Below are 23,694 nucleotides of genomic sequence, written 5' to 3'. Positions count from 1 at the left end.
TTCTTATAAGACGACACAAAAAAATTAACATATTTGCTAGTTGTGACGTTAATATTTTAAAACAATTTTTTAATTATAAAATCTTATTTTATTGTTATCAATTACTTATTATATGCAAATCTTTTGATAAATTCGTGCCATTAAGCATAAATGAGTAGAGTTTAAACACGAATGATTGAAGATGCGATCTCGTTATGAATTGATTGATTGTAATTATGAGAAAAGTTGAACGTTTGTCGCTTATTTCAACGATTAATCTTTTATACTTGACGGTTTTTATGACATTTTATATAGTAAAAAAGGCGTAGAAAAATTCTACAGCTTTCCTAAATTGATATTTTGTGAAGAAAGTGAGTTAGAACATCAAATGATCGAGCCAAAGTCAGCAATTTCGACTCAGTGTAAAAATTGTTAGTTCTTTTGTGAAATAGCAATTATGAACTATTACAATTATTCAAGAAACTATTCAAATAAGGACAGCCAAATCTATCAATTTACCTTTGGTAAAAATCTCTGATAAATAAATAAATATATACCTCAGCTATCCCTTAGTATGTAATTTTTAAAGAAATATTTGCTATAAAAACAGGTCTATCTCACAAAATATATACACCTATCTATTGTTGATAAATTTATAGTGACGTGTAGTTTCAGAGGTTTCAACACCTTTGAAGTTCTTTATAAACGGTTCAAGAAAACAAAGTTGTTAAATCAGTGACACGGACAAGGAGGTCTTTAAAAGCATTTATTTCCTTAGAAAATCGAGTTAAAAGACGTTATTTTCTTGTAGACGTCCTATAAAAAAGTACCGAATATAAAATTTTTAGTATATAGTACGTAAATTTTTAATACTCGACCTCACTACCGACTGAAAAAAGTAAACATTCTTGACAAATTCCAATATATTTTATTTTTTATTGATGCTATGAAGTATGACATTTGTGCCTTCGATATTCAATTAAACACACCAAATGCGCACACCACCAAATTGTTTTAACAGAAAAATTACACAAAATTGAAATTATTTGTAATATGAACTTTCTTACTATAGTAAATATTCAAAAATGACGATATATCAGTATATTTATTTCAATTTCAGAAAATAATATATATAATAAGGCAAAAAGTTAATTATTTTAATAATTTGTATTGGAAATTTTAATTAAGTTAATTTTTTCTGACTTATTTAAATCTTCGTCAGTTTTAAAAACTAACTTTTACACGTCATTTTTAATTTCATGTTAAAAACACAGATTCATTTTATAAATTTTAAATGAGAGAATTCTTTTTCTTTCTGTTTTTTTTTTTTTTTTTAATTAAAGAAAAGGCACTCGCATCACTTCCATTACATTAACTTGATTCTGTGTCCAGGAGAAGAACAATGAAGAGTTACTGATGTTTGATCAGTTATCAAGTACAGTTTCTCATGTTATTGGTTTAATAAAAACTTTTCTAATATAAGCATTAGTAAAATGAAAATTTGTACTATAATAATTACTAGATTTGCTCTACCATAGACACTTTTTCAGTTCTCCAGCACTTATATTCTCATAGCTAACAACGAAACCGTCTTTGTTTACATAAACATAACAACTCGAATAAATTGTTATTGGCGGAACGTTCACACGAAGTTCTGCAATATTTAAAATATATGCATGCAATAATTTATAGGCCTAATTATTTTGTAAAAACAAATACAATTTTTCAGTTATTAATAGACTATCTCGTCTTAAAACTTATATTTTAATTATTTGCATAATACTCAATTAAAAAATTATAATTAAACAATAAAAATATGTTTATAATCTTAAGCGTAACGCTGGACTATATTAATAGATTGAAAACGCTAGTAAAATAAAATAATTTTAAGCACAGCAAAAATTAGGTGTTGGTGAAATTGGTGAAAATAAAAATACAATATCAGTTCAATATTATAAACTTTATATTTAATTTGAAATTTATTTTTAAAAACAGCACTTAAAGTTATAAAGAGTATTTTTAAGAAATTGAAATAATTACACAAATTTTTGTATTTTAAAATGATTTAAAAGATTATATAAATCGTTTCTATCTCTTAAACAATAAAAAAAGTGAAATAATAATAAAAGAAAGTTTACTTTTGTAAATTCGAATCTCTCGTTTTATCTTACAGAATTTCAATACGATTCAATAACACGAAGAAAAATTCAAAATCCAATATTGAAATAAAAATCACAAGGGAAAATATTTTTTCCTAATATTAAAAGAAAAATAAAGCTATTTCGCTAAAGCATTTTATTAAAGAAAATTGGATTTTATCAAAACACATTTTTTTCCACTTCTACTTTTTGAATAATATTCAAAATTACAATGATATTTAAATAATAATATCATTTTTTCATTCTATCCTTCCCGATTCATTGCATAACGTATTTAATTACTAACTATTTCACAAATAATTACAATATTAATCATCTATATAACTTTATTTTATGAACATTTAAACTCATTTAACATTAATTATTAAGATTTTTATTTTTATTATTTTTTTATTATAGTTTATTTATTGTATAAATATATCGAATTTTTACATCTTTTAAAATTTTGTATCTGTTTCGTTTTAATTTTTATAAAATCTCTAACACGTACATTATTTATAAGATTAATTATCGATATTATTAATAATCTTGCTTAAAATTTTCATAAGACAGAGTCAATTGCATTTAAAGTAAAAGTAGTTACGATACTCATTTGCTAACTTTTGAGATGAGTCTAGAAAATCTTTAATGCACTAAAGCACTATAAACTTCTTTCCACATCAAGAAGCTTCCTTTCCATCTATCGATATAAGAAGATTCTGAATAAAATCTTTTGTCTTTCTACATCATTTAGTATAACTTAAAATAAACTTAGACCTTTCAATCTTTATCTACTTCCAGCGTATACACAGTCTTTGAGCATTCGAATCGCTAGTTTCAAAAATTATTAAATAACTTTCTAATACATTTGTGTATAGAGATTAATAAAAAAAAAAGATCACAAACCTTCGTTATTTAATCATCTAAATGTCATTAATTAAAAGTAAATATTATTTTAGATAACTCGAGAGATAAAATACGTAGAATAATAAATCGTAGAATTAAATTATAAAGTTAATATCGAACTTTATTTATTTTCGAGTTTTAATAATTTCTCTTTATAAATGAATTACTTAACATTCGATTTTTCTTGATTTTGATTGATTTTAATTTACGTTCTTACTTCACATTTGTTTAATTACAGTTAAGAGAAATTTGTTTTTTATTAATTCAGTTTATTTCGTTCTTCGAAACTGGAAATGAGTTTATAGAGTTAATAGATAATTAAATTTCCATTGATGTTAATTAAGTTATTTTGTGTAGAAAAATAAACAGAATTATAAAATACATCACACGCGTTCAGCCTTTAACATTTAAACAGCATATCGATAGTAATTTGCACGTTTGAAATTACACAAGTTATGAAAGTATCAGTGGATTGATAATTATACAACTAATTTACTTCTATATTTCAATTTACAAGTTAATTGTAAATGTGACACTTGGAAATATTATTCAGAATTCTCGTGTAGGCCTAGTTGGAAAAAATTTTGAAGTTCTAATACAAGATAATATTATAAATGCGAACTTATATTATTTTTATCTTAATATTACGGATTAAGATTAATTTTCTACCATTTATAACTAATGGTAATTAATATTCTCTATGAATAATTCAGTAATCGGTAATATACGTAAGAATATATGCAAATTATTATAAATTTGTAATTATAAATTTATCTGATTATCACCTCGAATATTTCTTTCTGTTGATTGTCGAGTTTATTTCTATTACGATTGTTGTAAGCAATTTTAGACAATTAATCTGTTTGATAGCTTACACGAGTATAAACAACAGTTAATGTTATTAAGAGATTGGGGTTTTAAAGGCTCTTATAACGTTTCGGAATTAACTCTAGAAAAGAATTGTACAAGTATAATTGCAAATAAACTATATAATGTAGCGATAAATTAAATTATTCTCTTGTTTTATTGCAAATAACAACATCAAACTTTAATGTTTCGATATTGATAATAACAAGAATAATTGCAATTTTCTTGAATTATTTTTGTCAATTTCAATATTTACTCTTGCTTCTACAAAAATATTCATTAACTTTTAATTGAATTTATAATAAATAAATAATTTAGCTTTTTATCATTTATATAAGCACATAAATTTTAATTTCATTAGTCGAAATTTGTTATTTTTGTTATACATTTTATAATTTAAATAAACAGAAAAATTATATTTACTAATAATTTGTCAATAAAATGAAATGTAATGAAAGTTTCAAAATAATATTAAACTAAAGAAAAATACTTAGAAATTTATTAAAATTATTCATAATAAATCACAAAAATATTTTTAAAATAGAAAAATATTAAATAAAACTAACTCCAGATATTGCATTGTGACCAATGTGTTTTATATTTCTCAGGTGTTTTTCTATACAAAAATCTGAAAATTGATATTTTAAATTTAAAATGTATATATTATAGCTTTGAATTATTATTTTAATAATTTTCATATATATTCAAAAATTTTAAGAAATACTATTTTTCTCTTAAATATTTAAAATGCCGTCATATATCAAATGTGTACTCTTATAGGAAAAAATATAAAAAGCTTCACTTGAAATTCATTTCTCTCTATTTATATTATAACATTTTCTGTATATTTTGTTTGTCCTCATGAATTTGTGAAGTTATTTATACGCCAACTAATTTATTCTCGGAGGTATTTAACGATAAAAAGTTTTCCAAAATTAAATTTTAATCTATTGATTATCCGTCTAATATCCAATAGAATATATTTATTAGTTGTAAGTCTGAATTTAGCGTATTTTAATATTAACGTTTGCCAAAAGTCGGATGACTAATAAACATCGATTAATAAATAAAGATAATATATATTATATACAAATTTAATGCTCCCGGAGTAAATTTTTAAAGTTTTTACATTAGAAACTTAATAAACTCTTATAATTTGTTCACTGTTTAAACTAACTAATATATTTCGTGTATTATCAGATTTTATTAATTATATAATATAAAATCTTTTAATTAAATTCAGTCAAATGCATAAGATAAGACTGGCCAAAGCTCGAAAGGACTCGAAAATAATTTAAAATAAATTGATTTTCTTCCTCCGTTTAAATTTTATTATTTATTTATAATAATGAGAATTAATAATAATGCTGCAATGTATACTCGATGTTTAATTAAATTGAAAAATGAAAATGCACTCGCTCGTTAATTGAACGACTACATGAAATTTGTTTTAATTATTTTGAAAATTTTGATATTTTTATATTTTAATTTGATTATTCTTAAATTACACTCGGACATTAATATTTCCTTTTCTTTATTTACGGTAGCGTTTACAGATGATTGTTTTTTGTATTAAGAGCAACCTCAACCACAAAAATGCCTTAATGTTAGCACTAAAAAATAAAAGAAGGAATGGAAGTTGCTGGCTAAGGAAAGACAAGAAGTTCTAGAAGCTTTGATATAAAAAAGAGGGGAAAACTCATCGATCTGGCTCTACAGATGCGAATATTAGAATCTACATAAACAAATATTTTCAGAATAAGTGTAACCGATAAAGACTAAGCATATATGTCTTTATTTAAATAATAATTAAATACACTTTTTATTAGAAGAATGATATTAATCTTATATTTTAACAATTTATGAAGTTTACGTTAAACAAAATTTCATGTCTTTAAATATGATGGAAGTATTGAAAATAGTTTTGAACGTGTCAGTTGCATTCCAAACACATTTCATATAATATGCTAAGAACTTAAAAGATTATTATATAAGTAACAATAAAATATTATCGTCTATAATCTTCAATATTTAAATTTACCCTACACTTATTTATTACTGAAATAATTCATAAATTTACTATATAATCCTGGTGGTAAAAATATTTAGATACTAAACATCGAGTTAGAGATTTTCTTCAGAAACTGATTTTTCAATTTACGAAAATTGGTCATTTTTGAAACTATATTACGCATATACTTAATAATGCAACTTATATTATTAAATTTACTCTATTTAAAAGATTATTGCGTGTATACATCGCTTAATATCGCTTGTAAAAACAAGAAAATTTTAATGATTCTGTAAATTAGAGCTTTCTACATAATGACACCGTTTAATAATTATTCTTCAATTATAATAATGACTAAAAGCTTGTATATAATTAAAAAAATACTCTTTGTGATAATCTAAGAGTATTTTTTCTCTTTTAATTATAAAAATGATTTTTCTTAATCGAACAAAAATAAGTTTGAAGAATCTCCTACGATAAAATAACTTATTTTGTATAAAGTTAATCGATAAATTTCGAACAAATTCCCACATTTCTTTTGTTTTTCATTCTTTTTTTTAAACTTCAAAGTAAGCAAAGGATCTTTCATCATCTCTAAAACTTCCCAATAACAAAACAACATCTACATTCATTAACGGAAAGACGTACATTTAGCGAAATTTAAAATCGTTCAATTCTCAAAGGATGAAAGAGCTTGGGGAACGGCACCATCTGTTAGTAGCGTTAGGCAAATTAAATCAGAATTACGATTTACAGACAACAACAGAGAACAGCCATTAGGTGTTAGGACTTACTATCTCCACTGGGAAGGTAGAACTGTAGATTGCCTCTTCCTATAACGAATACGAAGGGAAAAAAATCAGAATTCTCGTGTAGGCCTAGTTGGAAAAAATTTTGAAGTTCTAATACAAGATAATATTATAAATGATATATTTAGCGAACTTAAATTATTTTTATCTTAATATTCGGAATTAAGATTAATTTTCTACCATCTATAACTAATGGTAATTAATATTCTCTATGAATAATTCAGTAATCGGTAATATACGTAAGAATATATGCAAATTATTATAAATTTGTAATTATAAATTTATCTGATTATCACCTCGAATATTTCTTTCTGTTGATTGTGGAATTTATTTCTATTACGTTTGTTGTAAGCAATTTTAGACAATTAATCTGTTTGATAGCTTACACGAGTATAAACAACAGTTAATGTTATTAAGAGATTGGGGTTTTAAAGGCTCTTATAACGTTTCGGAATTAACTCTAGAAAAGAATTGTACAAGTATAATGAAGCAAATAAACTATATAATGTAGCGATAAATTAAATTATTCTCTTGTTTTATTGCAAATAACATCAAACTTTAATGTTTCGATATTGATAATAACAAGAATAATTGCAATTTTCTTGAATTATTTTTGTCAATTTCAATATTTACTCTTGCTTCTACAAAAATATTCATTANATATTATATAATTTTGATTTAAGTGACCTTGTAACCGTAAAAATATTAAATAAACTAATTTTTTAATATTACAATTAACTAAGTAAAATTAAGTAATAAGTAACTTTTAGTGCTTTCCTTATATCTTTCAGTGGAAACAATAAGTTGGATGCCGTTGTGAATACTTGACTTCGATTATTTTCTCAAATGTAATTAAAAAACCAATTTTTTCCCCTTTTACTAAAAAGACAAACACTCGTATTGATAATGTTATCTAACAAAAGCATTAAAACCAAACACCATATTTCATATGAAACGTCTTACATAGTGAGATTATCGATACTTCCAAACATATTTTTTTATTGCTTTTAAGGGATTTATATCTACTCTGAGCCATAATTCATCCTTAGGATTTTATCACTTATTAATACTCAAAGTAGAATATTAAAGCTATAAATTTATAATTCTTCTAACTCTATTATTTTTCTTAATTTACACGCGAATAAAGATTTTTTTTTTAATTAGTAGTAACTTACAAAAGTTGTATTGGCTGAAAGCCTTTTAAAAATAGGTTTCGAGCAGATACTTACCTAATACTTTAATGTAAACCTTACGAGATGCTGCCAATCCTTGATCGTTAGTTGCTCTACATTGATATTGTCCGTCATCTTCTTTACCATCTACGTGGTGAATTACCAAGGTCCCATTCGAGTGTACTTTTTGGCGTCTACCGAGAGGCAGCTGTTTTATCCCTGAAAAGAGACAAATTGGTATGACCTACTTTGGAATTCTATTCTCATACAACAATCACAAGATATTGTAGTCCTTTCTTGCCTCAAACTACTTATCACTTTTCTAAGATATTACAAAGGAAAGTATCATTTATGCTTCCACCTTACACAGTTTTGGATACTTAACCCAAAAATGTCAAAAGTTTTAATATTTATTGAATTTTAAAATGGAAAATACTTCCAGTTACTCAATAAAAAATTAAATAGTTGATAGATAAAAAAAATGTTTCAATCCGAAAGAAATACCGTTTTGGCATGAATAGTTACAAAAAATTAAATTATAGATCCTGTAACAAGAATTGCTATACATAGTCACGTATAAGATAATGTTTAATTTACTTTTTATAAACATTTTAAACAGATTTGTTAAATCTTAATTTTCGCAACACATAAAAATTTAATTTTATACGTAAATATATCAATTAAAAATTAATTGTCTAGTGCAAACTTTTACATATTTAATAATTAAAACGAGCGTGATAGTAGACACTTTTTTAAAAAATTCCTTTTAACTATAGCTAAAAATGTTATTAATGTTAGCAAAATAAATTAAATCAATCTGAGAAAGGATATAATGTAATATAAAAGTTAATGCGGGTATTTCTCCAGCTGAATATTAATATTTTCAGTTTTTTTTCTCTTCTTAGTACATTATTCTATTATTATTCTATGCATTTCTAGTAGATTGGTCACGAAGAACACAGATAGCACCCCAACTACAAGTGTGAATAAAATATTTAGTTCTTTTAGTTTTTCATACAGCAATTACTTTTATTAAAATTAAGAAATGATTCTTTTAGATAAACTTTATTTTTATTTTTTTGCTTTACTTCTATTTACAGTCGCAACCTTTGCAGGTTTAACTTAACTTTTATGGATTCGATTATTCGTAAGTTTGCCATCAATGATTAAATACAAATTTTTTCTTTGTTTTTGAATTTTGCAACCTAGTATAAAAAATTGCAGACTCACAGCTGCAGACTCATAGGCTTGAACCAAAAATCGCAGAGAAAACTAAAAATCAGTTTAGCAAGTCATAAATGTATGAAATGTATGTATTGTTAATTTATTTTATCATTTACTACCATAAATAAATAAATATATATATAAATTTATTATAAAAAGTATCAGTAAGATTAAAAAAAAAACCCTGCAAACTACGTTGTTTGGGGATGCCACGTTTTGTCTCAATATTAATCAACCCTCACTCACACGTTTTGTCTCTCAGTGTGCTGAGTATCTTGTATTTTTCACAACTTTTATTATTAACGTTTATAAATCACAGTACTGTATTGTATATAATTGTATTTTATAAACTTTTATAATTTTATTACTATCTAAATACTGTACGAGTACATGTATTGCACCACTTATGTACATGTATTGTCTCTCTCTCTCCCTCTCTCCCTGTCTGTTGTGTATAAGCGTGTTTGTTAGCTTACATTGTTGATAATGTATTTTTAAATATTAAAACATTCTATTTTTGCAGTACAGTGTATTGTTTTTACTTTTTTTCTGTTAAATATAGCCAACACTATTAAGAATTAAGGTTTGAGGGACGTAGAAATGTTTGGGTTTTTCCATTTTCGCGACGGTTCTGCGCCCCTAACAGCAGCGAATTTGAAGTGTTGACGGTATTTTAGTCTTCTATCTCCAATGCAACATCTCTTTAATCAAATTTTATATTACTTTTAAATTATTCAAAAATTTAAACAGATAATTTGAGAATATTATAATATCGTAAGCTATTTTAATGTTTTTTTTTTCCTATTTAATTCTTTTCACAAATTAGAATATTGAAATATTTAAAACTTAAAATACATTTTTAATGTTATTTACATCCTTTGCATTTCATTTATTATAAACGAGCAAATAAAATTTAATTCTTCGCAAACATGATTTAGTACATCAATATCTGATTAATGTAGAAAATATATTTAAAAATAAAAATAGATTCTAAAAAAAACTTATATAAGATTAATATAAATATAACATTGAAGAATATTAAGTATTCAATTATCTACATTTCTTCCGAGTTTTTCTTTTATCATTTTTGGAAGACATTTTATTGTATTATTTTCTAGAATTTAATTTACGAGAAAATCACAAAATTCTAAATTATATTACTGGAATATGAATTAAATTTTATACAGCAGGTAAATATAATTTAATCTTAACATTTTTATTTATTTAACATAACCAGAGACAAGCAATAATATTTATTATTCGAACATGAAAAAGGTATTCGGTAAGTTAAGTACGTTTTCAGATTTGACAAAGATTTCAATTCTTTTTTATTCAAAAAAATATCATTCATAGACGTTGTACTGACAGATTATATATATATATATATATATATAATATCGGAGATATCCCTTATTATGTAATTTTTAAAGAATTCTATGCTATAAAAATATGCCTGGCTTTCAAATATATAGCTATTGTTGATAAATTTATATTGACATACAGTTTCAGGGGTTTCTGCACCTTCGAAATTCTTTAGAAATGGCTCGAGGGAACAGAAAGTTATTAAGGAAGTGACATGGACAGGGAGGTCTTTAAAAGCCTTTATTTCCTTAGGAAATCGAGTTAAAAGTCGTTATTTTCTTGTAGATGTCACATAAAAAGGTACCGAATAGAAAAATGCCTGTTGTATATCAAGTAAATTTTTAATATTCGACCTTACTACCGATTGAACGAAAGTAAATACTTGTGACATTGCCAATATATTTTGTTTTATATTGATGTTATAGAATTGCATAACATTGAAATTATTTGCTTCATATATTGGCTAGTAAATTTATTTATTATATATTGATTATTATAAAAAATATATTGATTAGTCGTGAAATATAAGTACATATATTTGAATATCAGAAAATAATATATAAAAGAGTGATTCAATTATATTTATAATAGAAAATATTGTGCGCACTAACAACGTTTTTCCATTTACCGATATACAAGAAATAAATTCGAGTATATTTCGAATGTAATATCGTGTCAAATATATAATCATATAAAAGATAAATATAAATCAAACATATAAATGTTTAATGCTCCTGCTTAAAATTTAGCAACAATATTCGCTTATTCGCATCCATCTTATCTAAAGAATGATAGCAACTCGCTGGCAATTCCCAAGTTGCTAGGCTCGAGAGAATCCAAAATTGAGCGTTAAATCTCATTTATTCAAACTTATTTAATAAATCACTCATTAAATTAAAAAAAAATGTAGATAAAAAATTCTTTTGAGAATTCAAAAAAAAAAAAATTATTTATGATTTGATTTATTAGACGGCAGACATAACAGTCCTTTAACCTCTAAACATCGGAAATCGAAGTTCTTCTTGAAGGCATCTCGAGAACAAAGGAACTTTGTAATCAGCTTAGCAAATGTACTCGATATCTTTTTGCCCGGGGCAATTGTCTTATCTTGACATTGTTGATCATAAGAAGGTATATAAGCTTTACTTCTTAATCCAATATCTTATTAAATATCTTTATAATTAATAAAATGATGTCTTCTAAAGTTTTGATTTATTAGCAGGAAATAAATCGGAATATCTTAATTTAATATCTACATTCCCGTTTCAAATTTTGATTTAATTAGGCTAACAATAATTTTTTAAAAATTTGTGACTAATTTATTAATTTTAAATTTTAATTAATTTAAACAACTTCCATTTTTTAATTAATTTAAATATTGATTAATTTTAAAAAATAATATAGTTTCTACTCATCATCCATTAAAAATATCAAGTTTAGAATTTTTATTAATTTTATATGTAATGAAAAGGAAGAAACTCACCTCTCTCCCATCTCACCGACTTGATTGGGTGTCCAGAAATAGGACAATGAAGAATTAATGTTTGACCAGCTATCACCGTACGGTTTCTCATTGGTTTAATGTAAGGGGGTCCTCTAATATATACAGTAGCAGAATGAGAATCTGTGCCATAATCATTGGTAGCTTTGCACTCGTAGATACCTCCATCGGCAATTTCTGCAGCACTTATATTCACGTAACTAATAACGATGCCATCTCTACTAACGTAATCACCAACACGCAATCTACCGGTATCCTGTACTGGAATGCCATAAGTAAACCATGTGATTTGCGGAAGTGGATTACCAGCTGCAGAACACCTAAGAGATATATGATCACCCGGATTATACGTATCTTCCTCGAATTTCAAAATTATACGTGGTGATTCTGCTGTTTAAAGGAAAATAATTTAATTTTTAATACGGAGTATCGTCGAAATAACAAAAATTTTATATGCTGATAACTCAAAGTATTTGATAAAAAAAAATTCCAATCAAATGGAGATAAAATCAATTTTCTCGAAGACAAAATGAAACATTTTCCATATATAGTACTTGACTTACATGCAATGCTGAGATAAGTAGAAGCTTGAGCAGATTCTTCCTCGTTGTATATATAACATTGATATATACCAATATTCTCTCTCTGAACAGAATTGATGTGTATTACATTCCCAGAGATAGTAATTCTTCTGTTGGACACAACAGGCCTTTGATTTTTCATCCATTCCATATTTGTTATTGGATGACCCGTTGTCGTACAATTAAATGTTACAGAAGTTCCAGAACTGACTTTTTGATGTCGAGGCCAAATTGCTGCCCTTAACGGAACTAAACAAGAAAAAAAAATAATATTAAAAATAAATCAGTTATTCCACTTATAAAAGTTGGACATTTTACATTCTCGGCAAACAATTTTTAGATAGAAAAAAAATAGAGCAGTTTATACATTATTATTATTTAACTTAGTGGAAAGTTTCCCATTTAAAAACATAACTATACACTTTACCTCTTACAGTCAATTGTAATTCAAATTTAGTTTCGCCCATATCGTTTCTGGCTGTGCAAATATAAATTCCAGAATCGAATATTTCTGCACGACTGACGATTAAAGTCCCATCAACTTGTTCTATTCTGCGATCCAGAGCAACATAAAGTAGCTGTCCCTTGTCCCTCTTTTGCCATTTATAGCTTGGTGTAGGGTACCCTTGGGCAGCGCAAGGCAAGAGTGCTGTATCCCCTTGTTTCACATAAACATAACGGCTTGAATGAGTTATTCTTGGTGGAACGCTCGTATGAGGTTCTGCAATATTTGAAATATATGCATGCAATAATTTATAATTATTTTGTAAAAACATACACAATTTTTCAATTACTTTCTGTCTTTTGTTAATAGATTATCTCGTCTTAAAAGATATATTTTAATTATTTGCATAACACACAATCATTAATTATCATTAAGCAATAAAGATACAATTATCAGTTCATTATTATAAATTTTCTAATTAATTTGAAATTTATTTTTAAAAACAGCACTTAGAGTTATCAAGAGTATTTTTAAAAAATTGAAATAATTACACAAATTTTTGTATTTTAAAATGATTGAAAAGATTATATAAATCGTTTCTATCTCTTTACAATAAAAAAAGTAAAATAATAATAAAAGAAAGTTTACTTTTGTAAATTCGAATCTCTCGTTTTATCTTACAGAATTTCAATACGATTCAATAACACGAAGAAAAATTCAAAATCCAATATTGAAATAAAAATCACAAGGGAAAATATTTTTTCCTAATATTAAAAGAAAAATAAAGCTATTTCGCTAAAGCATTTTATTAAAGAAAATTGGATTTTATCAAAACATATTTTTTTCCACTTCCACTTTTTNTTATATAATATAAAATCTTTTAATTAAATTCAGTCAAATGCATAAGATAAGACTGGCCAAAGCTCGAAAGGACTCGAAAATAATTTAAAATAAATTGATTTTCTTCCTCCGTTTAAATTTTATTATTTATTTATAATAATGAGAATTAATAATAATGCTGCAATGTATACTCGATGTTTAATTAAATTGAAAAATGAAAATGCACTCGCTCGTTAATTGAACGACTACATGAAATTTGTTTTAATTATTTTGAAAATTTTGATATTTTTATATTTTAATTTGATTATTCTTAAATTACACTCGGACATTAATATTTCCTTTTCTTTATTTACGGTAGCGTTTACAGATGATTGTTTTTTGTATTAAGAGCAACCTCAACCACAAAAATGCCTTAATGTTAGCACTAAAAAATAAAAGAAGGAATGGAAGTTGCTGGCTAAGGAAAGACAAGAAGTTCTAGAAGCTTTGATATAAAAAAGAGGGGAAAACTCATCGATCTGGCTCTACAGATGCGAATATTAGAATCTACATAAACAAATATTTTCAGAATAAGTGTAACCGATAAAGACTAAGCATATATGTCTTTATTTAAATAATAATTAAATACACTTTTTATTAGAAGAATGATATTAATCTTATATTTTAACAATTTATGAAGTTTACGTTAAACAAAATTTCATGTCTTTAAATATGATGGAAGTATTGAAAATAGTTTTGAACGTGTCAGTTGCATTCCAAACACATTTCATATAATATGCTAAGAACTTAAAAGATTATTATATAAGTAACAATAAAATATTATCGTCTATAATCTTCAATATTTAAATTTACCCTACACTTATTTATTACTGAAATAATTCATAAATTTACTATATAATCCTGGTGGTAAAAATATTTAGATACTAAACATCGAGTTAGAGATTTTCTTCAGAAACTGATTTTTCAATTTACGAAAATTGGTCATTTTTGAAACTATATTACGCATATACTTAATAATGCAACTTATATTATTAAATTTACTCTATTTAAAAGATTATTGCGTGTATACATCGCTTAATATCGCTTGTAAAAACAAGAAAATTTTAATGATTCTGTAAATTAGAGCTTTCTACATAATGACACCGTTTAATAATTATTCTTCAATTATAATAATGACTAAAAGCTTGTATATAATTAAAAAAATACTCTTTGTGATAATCTAAGAGTATTTTTTCTCTTTTAATTATAAAAATGATTTTTCTTAATCGAACAAAAATAAGTTTGAAGAATCTCCTACGATAAAATAACTTATTTTGTATAAAGTTAATCGATAAATTTCGAACAAATTCCCACATTTCTTTTGTTTTTCATTCTTTTTTTTAAACTTCAAAGTAAGCAAAGGATCTTTCATCATCTCTAAAACTTCCCAATAACAAAACAACATCTACATTCATTAACGGAAAGACGTACATTTAGCGAAATTTAAAATCGTTCAATTCTCAAAGGATGAAAGAGCTTGGGGAACGGCACCATCTGTTAGTAGCGTTAGGCAAATTAAATCAGAATTACGATTTACAGACAACAACAGAGAACAGCCATTAGGTGTTAGGACTTACTATCTCCACTGGGAAGGTAGAACTGTAGATTGCCTCTTCCTATAACGAATACGAAGGGAAAAAAATAACGGCAAAGAAATAAAGCAAACTTAATATCAGATGGTACATGCATACATTTCTTTGACATTTTTACTTAATCCTGCTCATACAGAACTACGCTCGATCTCCTTTAATCCGTGTCCTTTTTATTATGAGGAATTTATGCTCGAGTTTATTTTAAAACAAAATCCGTACGGTAATTTAAACGTCAACTTTTAAAATAATTAAGTTACCAGTGGAAAATAAAATGTAATTAAGATTGCAGTCGGAGCAATGTAAATTTTTAAAATCTGAAGAGAAATCAGTTTGGAAATGACTATAAAATAGTATATATACATTGCAAGATATGAAAAAATAAGAAGAATCTGGAACTTTTCTCCTTAAAATTCGAAATGGTATCCAAATCTCTCGTCTATTCTTCTCGATGGATGGGACAGAGTGCATTATTGATGGAAAGAAAACTGAGAGATATTCATTGAACATTTCGAGCGACAGCAGATTATAAATCGAACAGAAGTTTTAGGATTTTCCGAGATATTTTCTTCTATTATATTCTTCGATTTCTTCGCATAGCCTAACATTTAAGATGATCGTCATTTTCCGATGCTGACTTAATTTAATTACTTTCTGTATAGTGAAATCATTAATCTTAATCATTTTAAATGAAGGAAAACTATTAATATTAATGATGGAGGGTAATGTTTTCCAAAGAAATTCTGCTAACGGCAAAGAAGAAGAAACTTACCTTATTTTTATATAGGATAATAAATATTACCTGTCACCACCAATTTCCCCGTGTTGATGCTTTCCATGTTTTTTCCCGTGATAGAATTTTTCACTCGACATCGAAACTTAGCATGACTGTCCTCGTGCCCAACGTTCCTAACATGAAGTTCTCCGGATGGAAACAACACAAACTTCGTTTCTATTGCTGCGTACGATAATACAGAACAAGAATGAATTGTAGATCTACGTTTAAAGCCAAATATTTTGATGCCTACCGAAATTATGTTGAGGCGTTATTACGAATCCATCGTCTCGACTCCAGGATATAACGGTGAGATAATCCCTAACGTAACTAGGTACTTGACATCTGATGACAGCGGTATTTCCATAGATTACAAATTCATCATACACCCTGGCTTCGTAAGTCTGAAATATAACTGAATTATATACAGTTATTCAGATGTTTAAATGGTTTGGTAAAGAAGATTCAAATAGCTGAAATTTATGGTGAAAATATAAAATATCTATAATTAAATAATAACAATTTTTAAAAACTATTTATATAGAAAGATTGCCTAAATGTTTTTTAAATGCCGTTCATATACTGATAATGCTTTTTGATTTCTGTAAAAAAAGTACTTTATCATTCGATTTTGTATGCAAATCGTTACTATAATTTTTAATTTGATTATTCTTAAATTACATTCGGACATTAATATTTCCTTTTCTTTATTTACGGTAGAGTTTACAGATGATTGTTTTTTGTATTAAGAGCAACCTCAACCACAAAAATGCCTTAATGTTAGCACTAAAAAATAAAAGAAGGAATGGAAGTTGCTGGCTAAGGAAAGACAAGAAGTTCTAGAAGCTTTGATATAAAAAAGTGGGGAAAACTCATCGATCTGGCTCTACAGATGCGAATATTAGAATCTACATAAACAAATATTTTCAGAATAAGTGTAACCGATAAAGACTAAGCGTATATGTCTTTATTTAAATAATAATTAAATACACTTTTTATTAGAAGAATGATATTAATCTTATATTTTAACAATTTATGAAGTTTACGTTAAACAAAATTTCATGTCTTTAAATATGATGGAAGTATTGAAAATAGTTTTGAACGTGTCAGTTGCATTCCAAACACATTTCATATAATATGCTAAGAACTTAAAAGATTATTATATAAGTAACAATAAAATATTATCGTCTATAATCTTCAATATTTAAATTTACCCTACACTTATTTATTACTGAAATAATTCATAAATTTACTATATAATCCTGGTGGTAAAAATATTTAGATACTAAACATCGAGTTAGAGATTTTCTTCAGAAACTGATTTTTCAATTTACGAAAATTGGTCATTTTTGAAACTATATTACGCATATACTTAATAATGCAACTTATATTATTAAATTTACTCTATTTAAAAGATTATTGCGTGTATACATCGCTTAATATCGCTTGTAAAAACAAGAAAATTTTAATGATTCTGTAAATTAGAGCTTTCTACATAATGACACCGTTTAATAATTATTCTTCAATTATAATAATGACTAAAAGCTTGTATATAATTAAAAAAATACTCTTTGTGATAATCTAAGAGTATTTTTTCTCTTTTAATTATAAAAATGATTTTTCTTAATCGAACAAAAATAAGTTTGAAGAATCTCCTACGATAAAATAACTTATTTTGTATAAAGTTAATCGATAAATTTCGAACAAATTCCCACATTTCTTTTGTTTTTCATTCTTTTTTTTAAACTTCAAAGTAAGCAAAGGATCTTTCATCATCTCTAAAACTTCCCAATAACAAAACAACATCTACATTCATTAACGGAAAGACGTACATTTAGCGAAATTTAAAATCGTTCAATTCTCAAAGGATGAAAGAGCTTGGGGAACGGCACCATCTGTTAGTAGCGTTAGGCAAATTAAATCAGAATTACGATTTACAGACAACAACAGAGAACAGCCATTAGGTGTTAGGACTTACTATCTCCACTGGGAAGGTAGAACTGTAGATTGCCTCTTCCTATAACGAATACGAAGGGAAAAAAATAACGGCAAAGAAATAAAGCAAACTTAATATCAGATGGTACATGCATACATTTCTTTGACATTTTTACTTAATCCTGCTCATACAGAACTACGCTCGATCTCCTTTAATCCGTGTCCTTTTTATTATGAGGAATTTATGCTCGAGTTTATTTTAAAACAAAATCCGTACGGTAATTTAAACGTCAACTTTTAAAATAATTAAGTTACCAGTGGAAAATAAAATGTAATTAAGATTGCAGTCGGAGCAATGTAAATTTTTAAAATCTGAAGAGAAATCAGTTTGGAAATGACTATAAAATAGTATATATACATTGCAAGATATGAAAAAATAAGAAGAATCTGGAACTTTTCTCCTTAAAATTCGAAATGGTATCCAAATCTCTCGTCTATTCTTCTCGATGGATGGGACAGAGTGCATTATTGATGGAAAGAAAACTGAGAGATATTCATTGAACATTTCGAGCGACAGCAGATTATAAATCGAACAGAAGTTTTAGGATTTTCCGAGATATTTTCTTCTATTATATTCTTCGATTTCTTCGCATAGCCTAACATTTAAGATGATCGTCATTTTCCGATGCTGACTTAATTTAATTACTTTCTGTATAGTGAAATCATTAATCTTAATCATTTTAAATGAAGGAAAACTATTAATATTAATGATGGAGGGTAATGTTTTCCAAAGAAATTCTGCTAACGGCAAAGAAGAAGAAACTTACCTTATTTTTATATAGGATAATAAATATTACCTGTCACCACCAATTTCCCCGTGTTGATGCTTTCCATGTTTTTTCCCGTGATAGAATTTTTCACTCGACATCGAAACTTAGCATGACTGTCCTCGTGCCCAACGTTCCTAACATGAAGTTCTCCGGATGGAAACAACACAAACTTCGTTTCTATTGCTGCGTACGATAATACAGAACAAGAATGAATTGTAGATCTACGTTTAAAGCCAAATATTTTGATGCCTACCGAAATTATGTTGAGGCGTTATTACGAATCCATCGTCTCGACTCCAGGATATAACGGTGAGATAATCCCTAACGTAACTAGGTACTTGACATCTGATGACAGCGGTATTTCCATAGATTACAAATTCATCATACACCCTGGCTTCGTAAGTCTGAAATATAACTGAATTATATACAGTTATTCAGATGTTTAAATGGTTTGGTAAAGAAGATTCAAATAGCTGAAATTTATGGTGAAAATATAAAATATCTATAATTAAATAATAACAATTTTTAAAAACTATTTATATAGAAAGATTGCCTAAATGTTTTTTAAATGCCGTTCATATACTGATAATGCTTTTTGATTTCTGTAAAAAAAGTACTTTATCATTCGATTTTGTATGCAAATCGTTGCTATAATATAATGTTACCTCAATGCAATAAAAATGAATTGGGAATTTAGCTTCTATGACGACAAGGAGATCAACAAGTAATTAATGTTGAGAATTATAATCCTTGTTTATACAAATGTTGAAGAACTGAAAATTTAAAAGAAGTTAAATGAAACAAATGGAGATTATAGAAATGCTACTAAAGCATAAAGAGATACAGCGTATTTTTTATGCATGGGTTGTAACGTTAGGAAAAGAGCACAGATGTCGAAAAATGGAACAAAATAGCAATCTATCACGAGGATTAGATCTGCAATGTTACTCCATACGATTTATATTTCTAATATTTGCATACTAAAAACAAGCCATTTATAAACTTCCGTTTTATATAAAGCTTCGTTATATGACGAAGTTTCGCTTTATATTCTTTTTTATAAATATGTATATTTTAAAAATATATTTTTAAACAAAAAACGCAAATCGATAAGATTTAGGCAACCTTTCTCTAATATATCTTTCAACATCGTTTATTTAATATTCAAGAGAACATCATTTATACTAAACTTCTATAAAAATAACAATAAATAAAAGCTGAAAGCTCTTTCAATCATTTTATTTTTCAATAATATTTGCTATATTTCATAACGCACGCATCGCGCAGGAGAAATGTTATAAAAATATAATTGAAATAAGTATAATTCGGACATTAATATTTCCTTTTCTTTATTTACNTTAAAGAAAATTGGATTTTATCAAAACATATTTTTTTCCACTTCCACTTTTTGAATAATATTCAAAATTACAATGATATTTAAATAATAATGAAATATCATTTTTTCATTTTAACCTTCCCGCTTCATCGCATAACGTATTTTAATACTAACTATTTCACAAATAATTACAATATTAATCATACAAATAACATTATTTTATGAACATTTAAACTCATTTAACATTAATTCTTAAGATTTTTATTTTAATTTTTTTTATCATAGTTTATTTATTGTATAAATATATCGAATTTTTACATCTTTTAAAATTTTGTATCAGTTTCGTTTTAATTTTTATAAAATCTTTAACACGTACATTATTTATAAGATTAATTATCGATATTATTAATAATCTTGCTTAAAATTTTCATAAGACAGAGTCAATTGCATTTAAAGTAAAAGTAGTTACGATACTCATTTGCTAACTTTTGAGATGAGTCTAGAAAATCTTTAATGCACTAAAGCACTATAAACTTCTTTCCACATCAAGAAGCTTCCTTTCCATCTATCGATATAAGAAGATTCTGAATAAAATCTTTTGTCTTTCTACATCATTTAGTATAACTTAAAATAAACTTAGACCTTTCAATCTTTATCTACTTCCAGCGTATACACAGTCTTTGAGCATTCGAATCGCTAGTTTCAAAAATTATTAAATAACTTTCTAATACATTTGAGTATAGAGATTAATAAAAAAAAAAAGATCACAAACCTTCGTTATTTAATCATCTAAATGTCATTAATTAAAAGTAAATATTATTTTAGATAACTCGAGAGATAAAATACGTAGAATAATAAATCGTAGAATTAAATTATAAAGTTAATATCGAACTTTATTTATTTTCGAGTTTTAATAATTTCTCTTTATAAATAAATTACTTAACATTCGATTTTTCTTGATTTTGATTGATTTTAATTTACGTTCTTACTTCACATTTGTTTAATTACAGTTAAGAGAAATTTGTTTTTTATTAATTCAGTTTATTTCGTTCTTCGAAACTGGAAATGAGTTTATAGAGTTAATAGATAATTAAATTTCCATTGATGTTAATTAAGTTATTTTGTGTAGAAAAATAAACAGAATTATAAAATACATCACACGCGTTCAGCCTTTAACATTTAAATAGCATATCGATAGTAATTTGCACGTTTGAAATTACACAAGTTATGAAAGTATCAGTGGATTGATAATTATACAACTAATTTACTTCTATATTTCAATTTACAAGTTAATTGTAAATGTGACACTTGGAAATATTATTCAGAATTCTCGTGTAGGCCTAGTTGGAAAAAATTTTGAAGTTCTAATACAAGATAATATTATAAATGCGAACTTATATAATTTTTATCTTAATATTACGGATTAAGATTAATTTTCTACCATTTATAACTAATGGTAATTAATATTCTCTATGAATAATTCAGTAATCGGTAATATACGTAAGAATATATGCAAATTATTATAAATTTGTAATTATAAATTTATCTGATTATCACCTCGAATATTTCTTTCTGTTGATTGTGGAATTTATTTCTATTACGTTTGTTGTAAGCAATTTTAGACAATTAATCTGTTTGATAGCTTACACGAGTATAAACAACAGTTAATGTTATTAAGAGATTGGGGTTTTAAAGGCTCTTATAACGTTTCGGAATTAACTCTAGAAAAGAATTGTACAAGTATAATGAAGCAAATAAACTATATAATGTAGCGATAAATTAAATTATTCTCTTGTTTTATTGCAAATAACATCAAACTTTAATGTTTCGATATTGATAATAACAAGAATAATTGCAATTTTCTTGAATTNAACAAAATCCGTACGGTAATTTAAACGTCAACTTTTAAAATAATTAAGTTACCAGTGGAAAATAAAATGTAATTAAGATTGCAGTCGGAGCAATGTAAATTTTTAAAATCTGAAGAGAAATCAGTTTGGAAATGACTATAAAATAGTATATATACATTGCAAGATATGAAAAAATAAGAAGAATCTGGAACTTTTCTCCTTAAAATTCGAAATGGTATCCAAATCTCTCGTCTATTCTTCTCGATGGATGGGACAGAGTGCATTATTGATGGAAAGAAAACTGAGAGATATTCATTGAACATTTCGAGCGACAGCAGATTATAAATCGAACAGAAGTTTTAGGATTTTCCGAGATATTTTCTTCTATTATATTCTTCGATTTCTTCGCATAGCCTAACATTTAAGATGATCGTCATTTTCCGATGCTGACTTAATTTAATTACTTTCTGTATAGTGAAATCATTAATCTTAATCATTTTAAATGAAGGAAAACTATTAATATTAATGATGGAGGGTAATGTTTTCCAAAGAAATTCTGCTAACGGCAAAGAAGAAGAAACTTACCTTATTTTTATATAGGATAATAAATATTACCTGTCACCACCAATTTCCCCGTGTTGATGCTTTCCATGTTTTTTCCCGTGATAGAATTTTTCACTCGACATCGAAACTTAGCATGACTGTCCTCGTGCCCAACGTTCCTAACATGAAGTTCTCCGGATGGAAACAACACAAACTTCGTTTCTATTGCTGCGTACGATAATACAGAACAAGAATGAATTGTAGATCTACGTTTAAAGCCAAATATTTTGATGCCTACCGAAATTATGTTGAGGCGTTATTACGAATCCATCGTCTCGACTCCAGGATATAACGGTGAGATAATCCCTAACGTAACTAGGTACTTGACATCTGATGACAGCGGTATTTCCATAGATTACAAATTCATCATACACCCTGGCTTCGTAAGTCTGAAATATAACTGAATTATATACAGTTATTCAGATGTTTAAATGGTTTGGTAAAGAAGATTCAAATAGCTGAAATTTATGGTGAAAATATAAAATATCTATAATTAAATAATAACAATTTTTAAAAACTATTTATATAGAAAGATTGCCTAAATGTTTTTTAAATGCCGTTCATATACTGATAATGCTTTTTGATTTCTGTAAAAAAAGTACTTTATCATTCGATTTTGTATGCAAATCGTTGCTATAATATAATGTTACCTCAATGCAATAAAAATGAATTGGGAATTTAGCTTCTATGACGACAAGGAGATCAACAAGTAATTAATGTTGAGAATTATAATCCTTGTTTATACAAATGTTGAAGAACTGAAAATTTAAAAGAAGTTAAATGAAACAAATGGAGATTATAGAAATGCTACTAAAGCATAAAGAGATACAGCGTATTTTTTATGCATGGGTTGTAACGTTAGGAAAAGAGCACAGATGTCGAAAAATGGAACAAAATAGCAA

The 23,694-nt window shown here is 26.2% G+C and overlaps 1 protein-coding gene across 1 annotated transcript in view; it reads right to left on the bottom strand.

Moving 5' to 3' along the window:
* The window catches only part of LOC111614636 (Down syndrome cell adhesion molecule-like), a 49,018-nt gene that overhangs the window by 5,779 nt on the left and 19,545 nt on the right, over window positions 1–23,694 (bottom strand). Inside the window, exons 3-12 of the mRNA XM_023356004.1 lie at window positions 23,031–23,192; window positions 22,797–22,960; window positions 19,257–19,407; window positions 19,031–19,186; window positions 16,492–16,653; window positions 16,266–16,421; window positions 12,978–13,271; window positions 12,533–12,799; window positions 11,952–12,359; window positions 7,940–8,101 (exon numbers count right to left, since the gene is read on the bottom strand). Of these exons, the coding sequence (XP_023211772.1) occupies window positions 7,940–8,101; window positions 11,952–12,359; window positions 12,533–12,799; window positions 12,978–13,271; window positions 16,266–16,421; window positions 16,492–16,653; window positions 19,031–19,186; window positions 19,257–19,407; window positions 22,797–22,960; window positions 23,031–23,192 (2,082 nt within the window). The remainder of the gene's footprint in view (window positions 1–7,939; window positions 8,102–11,951; window positions 12,360–12,532; window positions 12,800–12,977; window positions 13,272–16,265; window positions 16,422–16,491; window positions 16,654–19,030; window positions 19,187–19,256; window positions 19,408–22,796; window positions 22,961–23,030; window positions 23,193–23,694) is intronic.

Source organism: Centruroides sculpturatus, unplaced genomic scaffold, assembly GCF_000671375.1.
Source record: "Centruroides sculpturatus isolate CEXI.00-Female unplaced genomic scaffold, Cexi_2.0 scaffold2196, whole genome shotgun sequence".
Classification (NCBI taxonomy): Eukaryota; Metazoa; Arthropoda; class Arachnida; order Scorpiones; family Buthidae; genus Centruroides; species Centruroides sculpturatus.
The sequence above is the reverse complement of the archived record's forward strand: the minus strand, read 5'-3'. Positions and strand labels throughout refer to the sequence as shown.